Here is a 17,173-nt window from a genome sequence, read left to right on the forward strand (position 1 = left end):
TTTATTCTAATGCTTTCTGAATGGAGAACATTGCATTTTTTAGGCGCACTTTACGACCTTCAAATGGATACACCGATGGAAAAAAAAGTAATGGCTCTCAGAAGACAGAGATAAAAAAAAAGCAAAAGGAAGGCTAAAGCTGGCTGTGGCTGCAAAGGGTTATAAATCTAAGCTACTGTTATGGGATATTCCCGAGAATTATAATGCAATTGCCTGATTTTCGCTAATATCTGATTATAGAGGAAACCACTGGATGGTGCAATTGAGGTTTATTTTTTGATTCTTTACATTCTTCTTTGATGACTGAAATCTATACACATTGTAGCTTTTTTCTAAAGTAAAAACTGTGGAGATAAGTGGTTTCTCTGCTTTTTACTAATTCGATAAGCTGCACATGACATGGCACCCTCGTGTCCGGACTATTTACTTACATGGCACCACAGTAGTATAGTATATTGATCTTCAGAGGACTCCACATGATAAAATAATCCCATGAACCCTTACGTTGACTATTTTAGGTTGTATTAGCAAAGCGAAGGAAGCGACGACGACTTTACCTTTTCATAAACTGGAAAGTATCTGTTTTTGCCTTTTTGCACAATGTTGTTGAGGTGTTCTTCTTTCATCTCTGGCTGAATGAATGGGTACTCCATGATCATCTCCATAAAATCTGTAGTACCTCCCACATACATATCAATCCTAAAAACATGAAAATAAAAGATATTATGTTGCAGAATACTGTAGAGACTTATTCTGAATATTCCATTATAGTCCGAAACTTTTTAGTGAGATTACTCATACTAAGGCACCCAAACAAATGCGTTGTCAGATGGCGTATGTGCAGAGGTATTCTCCTCCAGAAGCATTGCTTCAAGGGGTAATAGCACCTTATATACAGCACTTGATGGAGCATAGCACAGCAGCAAATAGATTCCCATATGGCTCCGCAGTATGAAGCCATATGGGTCTGTGTGTGCTCATACAGCCTCCTTGACACATATATTAGTCCTAAATTGGTTAAAGGAGTTGTCCCCCCCAAAAAAGCTACATTTTTCAAACCAGCACCTAGCTCTGAATACTTTTGTAATTGCATGCAATTAAGAATTTAGTATAGTGACTGTTATTTACTTAAAGAGGACCTTTCACCGATTCTTACCCTATGAACTAACTATACAGACATGTGGAGCAGCGCCCGGGGATCTCCCTGCACTTACTATTATCCCCGGGCGCCGCTCCGTTCTCCTGCTATGTCCTCCGGTATCTCCGTTCCCTAAGTTATGGTAGGCGGAGTCTGCCCTTGTTCTTCTGTAGCGCTGGCCAATCGCATTGAAGAGCTCACAGCCTGGGAGAAAATAACCTCCCAGGCTGTGAGCTCTGCGCTGCGATTGGCCAGCGCTAGAGCAGAACAAGGGCAGACTCCGCCTACCATAACTTAGGGACTGGAATCTCCGCCTACTATAACTTAGTGAGCGGAGATACCGGAGGGCATAACGGGAGAACGGAGCGGCGCCCAGGGATAATAGTAACTGCAGGGAGATCCCCGGGTGCCGCTCCACATGTCTGTATAGTTAGTTCATAGTGTAATAATCGGTGAAAGGTCCTCTTTAAATCTATCTTTATAGCGCCACCTGCTGTTTGCTCTTTTTGTAATTTCTCTACCCTGCTCACTGAGGTGAACGTACATGCTCATTTCCATCCTTCACCTGCTACCAGCTCCCGTAGACAGGACACGCACTCTAAGGTCCAAGCTTGAGATAAATCTAGCAGAACAATTGGAGCAATGAATAGGGATATCTCTGTACAGCGCTAGAAAGAGACTGCCATGTACTATTTGATATTGGATTATCCCCTTAACGTTTCATGACTGAACTGTAATGGAAAATAATATAATAAATAAAATAAAGGTATAATATAGTTAGGTCATACAGCGCTCTCTCCTTCAGGTCCTTCCCATAAAGATTGTACTTTGCAGCAATGTACTGGAGAATAGCTTTACTCTGAACAAGTTTCATTCCATCAATTTCCACCATTGGTACTTGATGAAACAACAGGAATCCATCTGAAAATATAGATTACAGAACATAAACGTAAAAATGGCGAATAGCTAGCACACAGTATAGCATGTATAAATGTAGCGCAGGGCTGTGATAGCTGACCTAGACCGCAGCTCCTTCTGTGAGCTGGTCATGGGGGCGCTGAGAGTAGGACCCTCATCAATCTGATGTCCTATAGTAAAGACAGTACAACCCCTTTAAATATTGGTGACCTATACAAATAGGATATGCCATAAATGTCAGATAAGTGTGGTCCAACCTATGGGACCTGCTCCTATCTCCAGAACAGGGCTCCACCGTGAATGGAGTGCAATTCGCACAAGCATGGCTGTCCCTCTATCCATCACTATGGGACTTCTGAAAATATCCAAGCCATCGCTTACCTATTTTCGGAAGCGCCATAGCGGTGAATGGAAGGTAGCCATGCATGTTCGTCTTTCTCCATTCACTTCAGGACCCTGTTGTTCTACAGAGGGAAGTATTGATTTGCCCTAAATGGCCCAGATGGGAATACCCTTTTAAATCTGGGAAAGCCCCTTTAAAGGGTATTTTCACTTCTGAGCATCAATTTCCACATTATACAGATATACAGGCGAAACTCAAAAAATGTGAATATCGTGCAAAAAGTCCATTTATTTCAGTGTCACACTCTAGTCGGCTAAGTAATCCATACCCTCTGAGCAAAGGGTACCTCAAAATTGTGACTTTGGGGTTTCATAAGCTGTAAGCCATAGTCATCCAAATTATAACAAATAAAGGCTTGAAATATCTCGCTTTGCATGTAATGAGTCGATCTCATATGTTAGTTTCACCTTTTAAATTGCATTACTGAAATAAATGAACTTTGCACGATATTCAAATTTTTCGAGTTTCACCTATATAATCGGAGTACTTTTCAACAACTTTGTTTTCTTATTATTGACTGGTTGGAAGTTACGGTATCTGTTACAGCTAAGGCCTGTATTCAGATTTCTGCTTGATGCTGCAGTAACATCAGGTATTCTTGATGGGAAGAACAGCACAATTCTTAGAATAATGCCTCATGCAGACGTCCGTGTCAGTTTTGGATCAGTGGTAACGCGGACCGTGTTCAATCCGTGTTTTCTCCCGTGACAGATCCGTGTTGGGTCCGTGGGTCCATTTTTTGCTGTCCGTGTTGCATCCGTGTTTCACTAACACTCAACAGCTGAAATTTTTTTTTCAAAGAATCTCTTGTTAATGATCCGTGAAACACGGATGCAACACGGATGGCATCCGTGGTTTTCACAGACCCATAGACTATAATGGGCGGATGGATCCGTGAACAGTGACAAAATAGAGCATGCATCCGTGGTAAAAAAAACGGACCCACGGACCATGCTGAAACACCGATGTGTGAATACACACATTAAAATGAATGGGGACGTGTGCTGTCCGTGGAGAACACGTACAGCACACGTCCGTGGAACACTGACGTCTGCATGAGGCTTAAGAAATACTTGAACACAGACTGAAACCTGATGGACCCCATTACATGGCAACTGGGTATTCACGGGATTTGTTGGGATCCATTTTAACTGTCAAGCCTCTGTTAAAAGGAAACTGTCACCACCATAATGGCTCCCCGACCGCCCAGAGTACTCACTGTTCTGGTCATCATGTTCCCAATGATGTTTGAGGTTAGTCCATCTGATGGAGTACCCCTTGTGCTGTATGCAAATCGACCATTTGAAGTCAAGTTTCCAAAAATGGAAGCCATTATGTTAGTGTGAACAGAGCCCAACACTTGCCCAACAAATGAATGTCTTCAGATGCAGATAAGGCTTGCCGCACTCCAATCCTGCCTCTTCACTCTTGATGGACATCCCTGTGCTAGATGATGGCTCCTGCATAGGACCTCAGGAGCATCACATCTGATGTACATTCAGCACAGAGATGTCAATTATGAGTGATGAGGAAGTATTTGGGCATGACTTTTAGGCCCCTTTCTCATGAGCGAGTATTCCGCGCGCGTGCAATGCGTGATGCGAACGCAATGTGCTCGCACGGAATCCGGACCCATTTACTTCTATGGGGCTGTGTACATGTGCGTTGGTTTTCACGCATCACTTGTGCGTTGCGTGAAAATCGCAACATGCTCTATATTCTGCGATTTTCACGCAACCCTGGCCCCATAGAAGTGAATGGAGCTGCGTGAAAATCGAATCGCATCCGCAAGCAAGTGCGGATGCGATGCGTTTTTCACAGATGGTTGCTAAGAGATGTTGTTTGTATACATTCAGTTTTTTATCACACGGGTGCAAAACGCATCAAAACGCATTGCACCCGCACGGAAAAAACTGAACAACTGACCACTATCACAGGCAAAACTGAATGACTTTGCCTGCGAAATTGCGCAATTTTCACTGAACGCATCCTCAACGCATCCGGAAACGCTCGTCTGCAAGGGGCCTTAGTGTCAAGACCGCTGCCACCTTGACTTCAAAGGGTCCATTTGCCTACAGAGCAAAGGGGGAATAAAGTGGTTTTCTAGCAAAGTTATCCTTTAGATGAAATAAACACAAACATCATTGGGGACATGACCAAAACTCCAGGCAGTTAGGGGGCCATTTTGGTGGTGACAGGTTCACTTTAAGAATGGAAGCCGGTATGTTAGTGTGAACCATGGTAAAAGATCATGTGATGGACCATGTGATGACCGGAGTGACGTCACCACAGGTCCTTTTCCTGCAATCAGCAAAGAAGGAGACAGAAGTAGATGCCGGGCCGCGATCAAGTGGATTAAGGTGAGTTTAATTTTTTTTTATTTTTTTTTAACCCCTCCAGCCCTATTTTACTATGCATTCTGTATTCAGAATGCTATTATTTTCCCTTATAACCATGTTATAAGGGAAAATAATACAATCTACAGAACACCGATCCCAAGCCCGAACTTCTGTGAAGAAGTTCGGGTTTGGGTACCAAACATGCGCGATTTTTCTCACGCGAGTGCAAAACGCATTACAATGTTTTGCACTCGCGCGGAAAAATGTGCATGTTCCCGCAACGCACCCGCACCTTTTCCCGCAACGCCCGTGTGAAAGAGGCCTTAGACTTTGGTTGTGCATCAAACTAGTAGAAATACAAACTATAGAAAACTTCTATAAATCAGATGACAACTCATAAGTAGAATTTAAATACTATATAAAAAAAGAATACCTCGAACTAATGCTTTATATTGTTCCCTTGTTTCCAAAATCTCTTCTTCGAACTGAAAAAGAAAACACATTTCTGAAAATAATACACTTCTGCTACATTGATTGTTAGGAACACTAGAGAAACAAACCTCAACACCAGCCGTTGCAAGCAGCCAGCGTACGGACTCCATTTTACCTCTGCCATAGAAGTAGTATAACTTGACTTTTCCAGACATCTTCCTATGTTCTATTCAGGTGTTAAAATAAGAATAAAACAGTTACTTGCTGATATCTGGAGAACAAAGCTGTTAACAAAAGAAACTTTTTAGTCTAAGGCCTCTTTCACACGGGCGTTGCGGAAAAATGTGCGGGTGCGTTGCGGGAACACCCGCGATTTTTCCGCGCGAGTGCAAAACATTGTAATGCGTTTTGCACTCACGTGAGAAAAATCGCGCGTGTTTGGTACCCAAACCCGAACTTCTTTACAGAAGTTCGGGCTTGGGATCGGTGTTCTGTAAATAGTATTATTTTCCCTTATAACATGGTTATAAGGGAAAATAATAGCATTCTGAATACAGAATGCTTAGTAAAACAGGGCTGGAGGGGGTTAAAAAAAATAAAAAATCATTTAACTCACCTTAATCCACTTGCTCGCGATGCCGGGCATCTCCGTCTGACTCTTTTACTGTATAGGACCTGTGGAGAGCGTTAACTATAGTTTAAGGACCTGGGATGACGTCACTATGGTCATCACATGGTACGTCACATGATCTTTTACCATGGTGAATCACCATGGTAAAAGATCATGTGACGTACCATGTGATGACCAGAGTGACGTCATCCCAGGTCCTTAAACTATAGTTAATGCTCTCCACAGGTCCTATACAGTAAAAGAGTCAGACGGAGATGCCGGCTACGCGAGCAAGTGGATAAAGGTGAGTTAAATGACTTTTTTTTTTTTTTTAACCCCTCCAGCCCTGTTTTACTAAGTATTCTGTATTCAGAATGCTATTATTTTCCCTTATAACCATGTTATAAGGGGAAATAATAAGGTTCGGGTCTCCATCCCGATCGTCTCCTAGCAACCGTGCGTGAAAATCGCACCGCATCCGCACTTGCTTCCGGATGCTTGCGATTTTCACGCAACCCCATTCATTTCTATGGGGCCTGCGTTACGTGAAAAACGCACAAAGAGGAGCATGCTGCGATTTTCACGCAACGCAAAAGTGATGCGTGAAAATCACCGCTCGTGTGCACAGCCCCATAGAAATGAGAGGGGCCAGTATTCAGTGCGGGTGCAATGCGTTCACCTCCCGCATCGCATCCGCGCGGAATACTCGCTCGTGTGAAAGGGGCCTAAGGAAAAATAGAAGGAAGCAAATATCGATTACTTCAAACTTACATTTAGATGGGAACTCATGATACATTTGTATTCCATGGAAGTGAACAATGTGTGTCAGTTGGTGCAGCAGATGAAAAAACTGCTCCATCATCTTCAGCAAACTGTATTGGCTGCTGCTACTTGTTGAAGTGGTAGCACTGGCAGAGGCGGTGCAGCAGTGACTTCAACAGGGTGCAGAGAGCGGCCTTCTGGTCAGATATGCAGCCAGCAGACTGGGTACAGAGCATATCCCGGTAGTACACCAATCTTGCCTCCCTTTTCGGAAGCAGGAACAAAATCTTCCATTTTCATAGTAAATATCTAAAAGCATGGCTATCCTATAGTCATTCCTTTGCGTGATACTAATTTACATTTGTCAGCATGTAAACAACCAAGCATGCCCCCAATTTTCTACACCCCACACCTTGATGGTTGATCATGGCCAGCGTCATCATGTCTGCTATGCTTAGTTTCAGCCTTTTCCCTTAGCTGTGTCTTTGAAAACTTCAAGTCCTTCTCCATGCGACATTATCTGTGCAGGTCTCCAACAGCCATAAGGTAACTAGAAACGTGCGGAAGCTGTTCTTCCACCGTCTCTTGTTGAATCAATGTCAGCAAATACAAAGGTGGAATTCCAGCAAGTTGAAACATTGCAAAACAAGGGGTGCAAAGGCCGATTTTTCTGTTGCCTAAGGCCTCATGCACACGACCGCATTTTGTTTCCGTGTCCGTTCCTTTTTTTTTGCGGATAGGATGCGGACCCATTCATTTCAATAGGTCCGCAAAAAACGCGGACAGCACACCGTGTGCTGGTCGCATCAGTATGTCCGTTCCATTGCTCCTCAAAAAAAATAGCGCATGTCCTATTTTTTTCTAGTTTGCGGAGAAGGATAGGCATTATGCCATACGGAAAGTCATCCTTTTTTTTGGCGGATCCGCAATTTGCGGACCGCAAAACACATACGGTCGTGTGCATGTAGCCTAAACCACATAAGAACAACTGAAAAGAGCAGACGCTCTCCTGGACATGGTCAGCACCTTCTGCAAGCCATGATACATTTAACCCCTTCAGCTCCAAGGAATTTTCAGTTTTTGCGTTTCTGTTTTTTACTTCCTGCTTTGCCGGATCCATAACTATTTTTCCGGTCACATAGCTACATGTGGGCTTGTTTTTAGTGTTTTAGTTGTCCTTTGTAATTGTTCCATTTAATACTGCATACAATGTAGTAGGAAGCTGGCATGAAAATTCCAAATGCGCTGGAATCGGAAAAAAACTAACAGAATTTCACCACAGTTTTATGGTTTTGTTTTTACGCCGTTCCCTGTGCAGTAAAACTGACCTGTTACCTTCATTCACTGAGTCAGTATGATTATAACAGTACTAAATGTATATATATTTTCTTGTGTTTGAATACCAAACAAAAATAAACACTTTAGAAAAAGTTTAATTTTTCTTTTCATCACCATATTCTGACTTTCATTACTTTTCTATAGTTACATTTACGGATCTGTGAGAGGGCTCATTGTTTAGCAGGACAATCTGTAGTTTTTATTGATACCATGTTGAAGTGTGTATTACTTTTTGTTCACATTTGAGTCAATTTTTTGGGGAGGTGAAGTGACAAAAAAAATGGCCAATCGCCCATTTTAATATTTTCTGTTCAGCATTCACCGTATGGGATAAATATGTTCATATTTTAATAGTTTGGGCATTTTGCAATTCATTCTACATTTGCTACGTTCTTATGGAGCACTGCCACCTGCAGGGCTCCATAGGAACTACAACTGCAATAGCAAGAGCTTCTTCAGATAGACCTACGCCAGTGATGGCTAGGGTGGCCACTGGCTTCACCCCAGAAAGCCGGACCTCACATGCCACGCCCACATCTGTGAAGCCACGCCCTGTCTTGCCTCCGTAAAGCCATGCCCCCATCGCCACCCGGGGAAAAAATGGGGGGAGGAGAGGGAAGAATCTTCTTAAAGGGGTATTCCCATCTCAGGCAATGGGGGCATATGATATCGCTAGGATATCTACAACGAGAACGGAGTGGAGAGAGCTGTGGCTGGAGGACCCCAGATTTCCCAGGCTCCGTCCACCACCAAGCGCTGCTCCCATAGAAGTAAATGGGAGCGCACCGTGCATGCACGGCCCCTGCTTCCATTCATTTCTATGGGGCAGACGGAAATAGCCGAGCCAGTGCTCCGCTCCGTTCTCATTGTAGGTGTGGACTGGGCCCCAGAGGTGGGACCCGCACCTATCAGACAATAGGGGCATATCCTAGCGATATGCTCCCATTGTCTGAGATGGGAAAACCCCTTTAATGGAAGGTGAGCTGGGGGCAGCTGGGGTGCTTCTCTCCCCCTCAGTCAGCCACAGGGAGCCATGTCTGCAGCTCTAGTGGCTGAGAGAAGCCTCAGTCAGTTGCTGCAGCTCACGCTCAAACAGCGCAGTGCTGCTGTCTGAGCGTGAGCTACTGAACGGGTGGACATCCCTGTATCCGTCCAGGCCCTGCGCCGGACGGAGGACAGGGAGCTAGAAAACCAGACGTCTGGCCACCCTAGTGATGGCTAACCTCCGGCACTCCAGCTGTGGTGAAACTATGACTCCCAGCATGCTGCATTAATTTCTATGGAGTTGTGGGAAATGTAGTTTTACCACAACTGGAGTGCCGTAGGTTAGCCATCCCTGACCTAGGCTATTGCAGACTCTCCGATGTGGAGTTCAGTAGCCAGGAGCACCGTGCACCCAGGGAAAGCTGCCTCAGATGCTGTGGTCACAAGGCAGACATTAGCCCCAGCAGAAACCTGATGGCTATGCCACAAGAAGAAAAAGGCGCTCATAGGGTGAGTATGTCAAGCACTGGTAGCCTCCAAGTACAGGAAGGTTAGTTATGCTCACCTGTTTTGGTTGCACCTATATTGAGCGCAACCACAAAGTAATAACTTCGGCTCATCGGAGCCAATACATTCTAATACTGTACGGAGTACTCGCTCCGTACAGTATTGGACCAAAGTTTTATGCAAATCGACTTCGGATGTTTCATTCGAAGTCGATTCGCTCATCCCTAATATTGTCCCTCTTTGCAATTTTCAAAAGTTGGGAGGTATGGTATTGGGGAATATTGGAGAAAATGCTTTCAGTACAATGCATGCATAAATTAGCTGTCATTTTATGTTGTAAAATCCTGCTCCATATCAAATGAATACGTACCCCAGAAGTGGAAAATTCCCAGATTAGAGGAAGGACGGCTCGGTGACAGAGGGAACTGGACACAGAGCAGTAAATTCCACAGCTCCTGCTTCTTGCAGTGTCAGCTCCAGATTGGAGGGCATTTATCCTCATACGTAGCTTTCTCATGAGGACAGCTCAGCACTGCTATAACTAGCAAGAAAAGCTGCTACATAGTATAACACAGAAAGGACTTTTCAGAAATACATGATTGTGTCTCACAACTTAAAGGATAACTGTCACATTTAGACCCTAATTTCAATTTTCATATATGTAGTTACTAATAACATGATATTCCAGAATCAGTTACTATTAGACTTACCCCATATTTAATAAGATTCAGCCCTTAGCAACCAGTCTGCATAAAACTGCAATCTCAGTTAAGATGGCCGCCACTGCCCTTACCCTGAGGCTAATCCCACCTGCTCTCACTAGCCAGTAACAATAGCCCCCCGGCTCCTGAGGGCAACAGCCTCAATAGTGTCACTGGGCATGCGCTGAGCCCAGTGACGTAATCAGAGCGCTGTTGCCCTCTGGAGCAGGAGTATCGTACAGGCGCAGGCAGTCAGCGATACTGCGACTGCGCGGGATTTCGGAGGCCAAGAAAGGAGGACGCAAGGATGGTGGGGTGAATAAATTACATGACGTAGTGGAGGGGGCGGCGCCGTTCGGCAAGGATGTGGGAGTAAATTTATTTCTTAGGAGGCGTGCTTAGGCTCGGAAGAAAGGCGGGCTGGGCACTGCAGGGGGGCATTACTGGGCACTAGAGGAGAGGAATAACGCCCCTCTGGGCACCTTGAGGCTTAATTAGAGTATCAGAAAAATCGCTTTTTCATCTAAATGAAACGTTGAATAAAAGAAAGAAGACACATGCAGGAATGAAGGTACTTTATTGCACATTGCTATGTTAACAGTTTTATATGCTCAAAATAGGTGTCAGATTCCCTTTAATCACCACAATCCAATTCTCCCAAAAAAAAATATACGACAGTTATCCTTTAACATAAAACACACTTGAAGAATGGTAAAATTGACATACTAACCTTAAAAAGTTACACAATTAGGGTGGGTTCACACTAGCGTTAGGGATTCCGTTATGGCTTTCCTTTATAACATGGTTATAACGGAAAATAACGGAGTCCATAAGACGGAAGGATGGATCCGTTCTTCTGCCCTTAGACTTGTATTATGACGGAATGCAAAACGGAAGCCTTTAAAAGGCATTCCGTTTGCTTACCGTCCTAATAGAAGTCTATGGGAATCAAAACGGATCTGTCTGGGTCCCGTTACGCAAGACGGAAAACAAAGTCCTGTCGAAAGGACTTTGTTTTCCGTCTTGCATAACGGGACCCAGACGGATCCGTTATGCTTTCCCATAGACTTCTATTAGGACGAAAAACAAACGGACTGCCTTTTAAAGGCTTCCGTTTTGCATTCTGTCTGGGAATTCCGCTATTTTCCGTTATAACCATGTTATAAAGGAAAGCCATAACGGAATCCCTAACGCTAGTGTGAACCCACCCATGTATATACAGAGTCACGGGGCTTAAACTAGACTTGTCTGTTTTGTGTTATATAAAGCAATAAAAAACAAACATGGACTTCTTGGGGGAGGGAAATGCGCCCAGGACACAATGGTTTCTTTCACAGATTGTGGTTAATCAGGGTAAGCAGGCAAGGCTGTATTGAGAGCGTCTGCTGCCCTAGGAACTTTTAGTTGTCACACCCCCTATTAGTTTGGCCAAAGCTGTCTATTGACTTGAGGGTATACATTTTGGGGGAGAGTTATTAAAACTAGTGTGAAGGAAAACTGGCTGAGTTGCCCCTAGCAACCAATCAGATTCCACCTTTCATATTGCAGAGCTCCTTTGAAAAATAAAAGGTGGAATCTGATTGGTTGCTAGAGGCAACTAAGACAGTTTTCCTTTCCAACAGTGTTGATAAATGACCTCCTTTCACTGTGGTAAAAAGTGCACTTGATTTTAGTGTGATTTTCTGATAGTGCCATGAAATTTATACAGATGAAACACGCTTATGTTACATTTTTATGTCAAGGTCACATGTGATGGATTAGCTGTGGATTTTCCGTTGCAGATTTTAGTGCGCCAAATCCTTAGCATTGTACAGTACCAGCAAAGTGGATGAATTCTCATCCACAAGCTGTGTAAAAAAAAAAGCAGAAGAACAGCTGCGGTATTGTGGATTTGAAATCCACAGCATGTCAATTTATACAGTGGATTTCTCTGGCGGATTTCACCCGTCTCAATAGGAGAGGGTGAAATCTGCCGAGATCTGCAAGTAATATGTGCAGTTTTTTGTGCGTTTTTTGCAGCGGAAATGCACCAAAAACCACACGTTAGAGCATGTTCTATTTTTTTGCGGTGCGGAGGTACGGACTGAAATCTCATAGAAGTGCTCCGTAGTGCTGCCATGGCCTTCCGTTCCGTTGGGTCTGCATCCGTGATATGGTGCGCGCTGTTTGCGGGCCGCAATACCGGCACGGCCGACACACGTTCCTGTGTGTGAGCCCTTATAGTACTGCTGCCAATTACCTGATGAATGAGCAAACACTCGTTGATCGGGCAATCCAGATCTTTAAAGGGGTTGTCCGAGTTATTATTATTTTTTTTTTTTTATGTTTCTAAACATTGGAGGTGCCTTCCCCTCCTCGCAGGACTGGGGCATCGGCTGATGGTGAGTGCCTCAGTGGCTTGGCACCGGTTCTTATGTCATTGTCCTCTATCCTTTCTTCTCTACAAGGTATGATGCTTCCTGTCTCTCCACCTGCTAGGCCGACAGCTTTGGCGGATGATGTTACTTCTGCGTGGCGGTCGGCCGGGCAGAGCGAGGGTCAGGATTCTGACAGTGAGGGTTCCCTCCCTCTTCCACTATTTTGTAAGCGGAGGGGGGTGGCGGAGACTTGCTATAAGGAGGCTCTCCCTTGCGATATATCTCCTTTAGGTTTTCATTTGTCCATGTCCGTAAAAGAGAAGATATGGAGAAATAAATTTGTGGATATTTTATCTTTGTTGCCTGCGTCTAAGGAGTTTGTATTTAAATTGGATAAGCGAGATGAAAAAAACGAGGAGGACAGACTGCGTCCGATTCCTCTGACTTCTAATAATTAGTTGCAGGCTTATTGCCTTTTTTGTAGCGTAATGGGAGAAAAATTCCCTCAGAAATGTTCTGGTTTATTTCAACATTTGAACAATGTTTTTGAAGCCTATAAAAGTTTTGGAGGAGTCGGATGGTTCTCATATGATGAAGGTGTTAGACAAAAATTGTCTGTGTTCCCTGGCATGCGTTGGGGGGCAAAGTATGTGGGTTTGTGGCTCAATTTGTTGGTGCCGCATCGCACGTCCTTTCCCGCTCCTAGACAGCAGCCGTCCTCGGCGGTTTCTCAGCCTTCTGCTTTGAGGAAAGGCACTTGCTTTGCGTTCAATGAGTCGCTGTGTCGATGGCCTTCCTCATGTAAATATCGACATGAATGTACATTTTGTGGAGGCAGCCACCCCATGGTGCGTTGCTTTAACCTGTTGGGGACACAGGGCGTACAGGTACGCCCTGATGTCCCGGTGCTTAAGGACACAGGGCGTACCTGTACACCCTGTGTATTCCCGATCACCGCTGCGCGGCGGGCGGTGATCGGAACAGAGAGCCTGCTGAAATCATTGCCGTGACCCCCCGTATCGGCGATCGCAGCAAACCGCAGGTCAATTCAGACCTGCAGTTTGCTGCGTTTCTGGGTTATTCGGGTCTCTGGTGACCCGATAACCCGGAATAGGATGGTGATAGGTGGTGTGATAATACACCACCAATCACCATCCTTAGATCCTGAGAGGTGATGGTGACATCACCTCTCAGGATCGCTTCCGATTGGCTGCGCGGGCTGGTTGGGCGGTTGACTTCCCCCAGCTCTGCCTCCTCCTCCACACTGCGTTCTGGAGCGTGGAGAGAGGAGCCTCATGGAGCCCAGCACCCCTCATCTGTGCCCAGCACCCCTCATCTGTGCCCAGCACCCCCCATCTGAGCCACCACAGGTACCTAGGGACAGGTTTAGGGACAGCTTAGATTAGGCAGGGAGATTAGGGAGAGTTTAGGAAAAAAAAGTGTTTTTTTTCAGCATCACCCTGATCGGGTGTCGGGTGTCTGATCGGGTGTCTGCAGCTTGCGCCCCCCCCCCCCCCAAAAAAAATGTTTGTGGTGCAAGCACTTTTTTTTTTTTGTGTGCATGCGCTGACTGTGGCCGGCACTCTTAGCGTCCGCCCACTGTTAGCGCATCACCCACCCCACTGCTGATCAGCTTCGGACCGCTGATCAGCGAGTTTGAATCTTTATTTTTTTTTCACTTTTATTTTAGGCTTTTTTTATTATTTCGTTTTTTTTTCCTTTTCTGTTAGGTTTAGGGTAAGTACACAAACACCCGTGCCCCCACACACACGCACATTGAATAAAGTTTTCCACACATGCACACACACACTCCCCTATGGCCCGCCAGACGTTCTCGGCTGAGGAGGCATACACCCTGCTTGCCTCCAACTCCGAAAGCCCCAGTGAGGATGAGGATGACCCCACTTTCCTCTTGTCATCCGCGTCCTCCTCATCATCTAGTGATGATGATGAGCCCCCAAGGCGGCCGAGACGCCGTCAGGAGGAGCAAAGAGACCCCCATGCCAGGGACCCTGTGGCCCACACTAGTACGAGTAGCTCTGGGGCTCGTACTAGTTTTCCGGCCCACCAGATAAGTCCACCTGAGCCCCCTACCGGTGAACTTGCATGGTGTACCCCAGAGGATTTTGAGCCCGTGATTCCTGATTTTGTTGGCCAACCAGGAATCCAGATTCCCACAGTGGGCTTCACTGAATATGACTATTTTAGTTTTTTTTTCAGTGACCACTTTGTGAATCTGATGGTGGAGCAAACAAACTAGTTCGCCCAACAGTTCATTGCTCAACACCCGGGCTCCTTTTTGGCTAGGTCCGGTGGCTGGACTCCGGTCAGTGCAGCCGAGATGAGGACGTTTTGGGGGCTCGTGCTGCACATGGGCCTAGTCAAAAAACCCAGTGTCAGGCAGTACTGGAGTGGGGATATCCTCTACCAGACCCCACTCTACTGTATGGCCATGACACGTTCCCGTTTTCAGGCCATCCGGAAATGCCTGCATTATGCAGATAATGCAGCATGTCCCCCCCCGAGGTGATCCTGCCTATGACCGCCTGTACAAAATCAGGCCGTTCATCGATCACTTTGGGCCAAATTTTTGGAGGCCTATGTACCTGGTAGGGAGGTCGCTGTTGATGAGTCTCTCATTGCTTTAAAGAGGAGACTAATTTTCCGCCAGTATGTTCCCTCTAAGCAGACGAGGTATGGCGTGAAGCTGTACAAACTTTGTGAGAGTACCTCAGGGTACACTTACAAGTTTCGTGTGTACGAGGGGCGAGATTCCCGTATTGAACCCCCAGAATGTCCCCCCACTCTGGGTGTTAGCGGGAAACTTGTGTGGGACCTTATGCACCCACTGCTAGATAAGGGTTACCACCTGTACGTTGATAACTTTTATACTAGTATCCCTTTGTTCCAGTCCCTCGCCGCCAGATCCATGTCCGCTTGTGGGACCATGCGGAAAAATCAACGCGGCCTCCCTACCCACACCCTCCAGGTACCTATCCCCAGGGGTGAGACCCGTGCCCTTACCAGTGGAAACCTGTTGCTGGTCAGATATAAGGACAAGAGGGATGTCCTTGTACTGTCCACAATTCACGGTAACGGCATCACCCCTGTCCCTGTGCGAGGTACCGCGGCAACGGTCCTCAAGCCTGATTGTATCGTCGACTACAATCGGTATATGGGAGGAGTTTATCTCTCTGATCAAGTCCTCAAGCCATATAACACCATGCGCAAAACCCGGGCATGGTACAAAAAAGTTGCAGTCTACTTGGTACAGGTTGCCTTGTACAACTCTTTTGTGCTGTCCCGGAGCGCTGGCAACACAGGCAAATTCCTCCAGTTCTATGAGGCAGTCCTCAAGGCCCTGATCTTTTCTGACCGGGAAAGAGCAGGCCGGAGTACCTCGGGAACTGGAGGCGCCCGGATCGTCCCTGGCCAACACTTTCCTGGTGTGGTCCCCTATACTGGAAAGAAGAGACGGTCCCAAAAAAAGTACAGAGTGTGTCACAGGAGGGGGATACGGAAGGACACCACCACTCAGTGTGACACGTGCCCCGATCATCCGGGCCTCTGCATTGACGGTTGCTTCAGGGAGTACCACACTTCCATGGAGTACTAAATTTATAATCCCCTTCCCCAATTTTAATTCTATTTAGCCACTGATAATCGTCCAGAAAAAAACAAAAAAACAAACAAACTATGTCTCTCATGACCTAACCCCTCAGATGAACACAGTCTAAAAAATGTAATAAAAACGCTGACATTTCTGAAAAAGTTCAAGATTTGCTTCTAAACTTCTTAACCTTGTAACGTCCCCAAAAAATAAAATGGCATTTCCAAAATGATCCAAACATAAAGTAGACATATGGGGAATGTAAATTAACCCCTTCACGACCGCAATCTGTATATATACGTGATAGCTGCACATACCCCGTGCAGCTACCACGTGTAGACGTCATGACAGCTCATTAATCCAAGCGCTGCAAAGCGCTTGGATTAAAGCTTCTGCCCCTGCACTGCTGCTGTCACGGACAGCATACAGTTCAGTAATGCCGGCAAGGGACCAATCAGAGTGGCCCCTTGCCGACAATCGATCCGATTGGTTAGTCTGTGCAGACTAACCAATCGGATCGCGGCAGTGAAAAAATGCCGGTTTCAGGCTCTGATCTGCGCTCTGCAGATCAGAGCCTGAAATCAGGTAATGTGTCCTCGTGCCCCCCCCGATCTGTGCCCCCCATCTGTGCCCCTCCAAGCCCCCCCCTGTGTCCGCCTGCCGCTGAAGCGCTTATCTCGTCCTGCCTCCTGCCCTGATGCGGTCCGCCCCCTCCCCGCCCCATACATTCCTCCTGCCCCCTCAATGCTGGCCGTGACACCCCCCCTTTCCATCGCTGCCCCCATGCCGTGCGGTCCCCCTGCTGTGTGTGAGCCATTCTTGAGCCGCCGCCATCAGCAGAGAGTGTAAGCTCTATGCTGACACTCTGCTGTAACCCCATAGATTCCGCGGCAGCGGCATCCATGGGGTTAATAGAGGGAGTGGGCTCCCTCTCTCCACCATCGGGGCTGCTGCGCTGCGATTGCGGCAACCGGACGCTTTGCAAAAGCGTCCGCTGTTGCCACCTATAGGGCATCTGATTGTATTATACTTTGCAATGCAAGAGCATTGCAAAGTATAGTACAGCCATCAGCC

General features: G+C 46.1%; 1 protein-coding gene across 3 annotated transcripts in view; it reads right to left on the bottom strand.

The window, feature by feature from the left end:
* LOC120998079 (glutathione S-transferase alpha-4-like) overlaps positions 1–17,173 on the bottom strand; it is a 46,698-nt gene that overhangs the window by 11,938 nt on the left and 17,587 nt on the right. Inside the window, exons 1-5 of one of the 3 annotated variants that reach the window (XM_040428563.1) lie at positions 9,802–9,956; positions 5,359–5,456; positions 5,232–5,283; positions 1,927–2,059; positions 558–699 (exon numbers count right to left, since the gene is read on the bottom strand). In XM_040428563.1, coding sequence (XP_040284497.1) covers positions 558–699; positions 1,927–2,059; positions 5,232–5,283; positions 5,359–5,445 — 414 coding nt within the window. In that variant the 5' untranslated portion in view covers positions 5,446–5,456; positions 9,802–9,956. Of the gene's footprint in view, positions 1–557; positions 700–1,926; positions 2,060–5,231; positions 5,284–5,358; positions 5,457–6,611; positions 6,851–9,801; positions 9,957–17,173 lie in introns of those variants that run through there. The other 2 variants (XM_040428564.1, XM_040428562.1) reach the window with 2 other exon arrangements.

Source organism: Bufo bufo, chromosome 4 (genome assembly GCF_905171765.1).
Source record: "Bufo bufo chromosome 4, aBufBuf1.1, whole genome shotgun sequence".
NCBI lineage: Eukaryota > Metazoa > Chordata > Amphibia > Anura > Bufonidae > Bufo > Bufo bufo.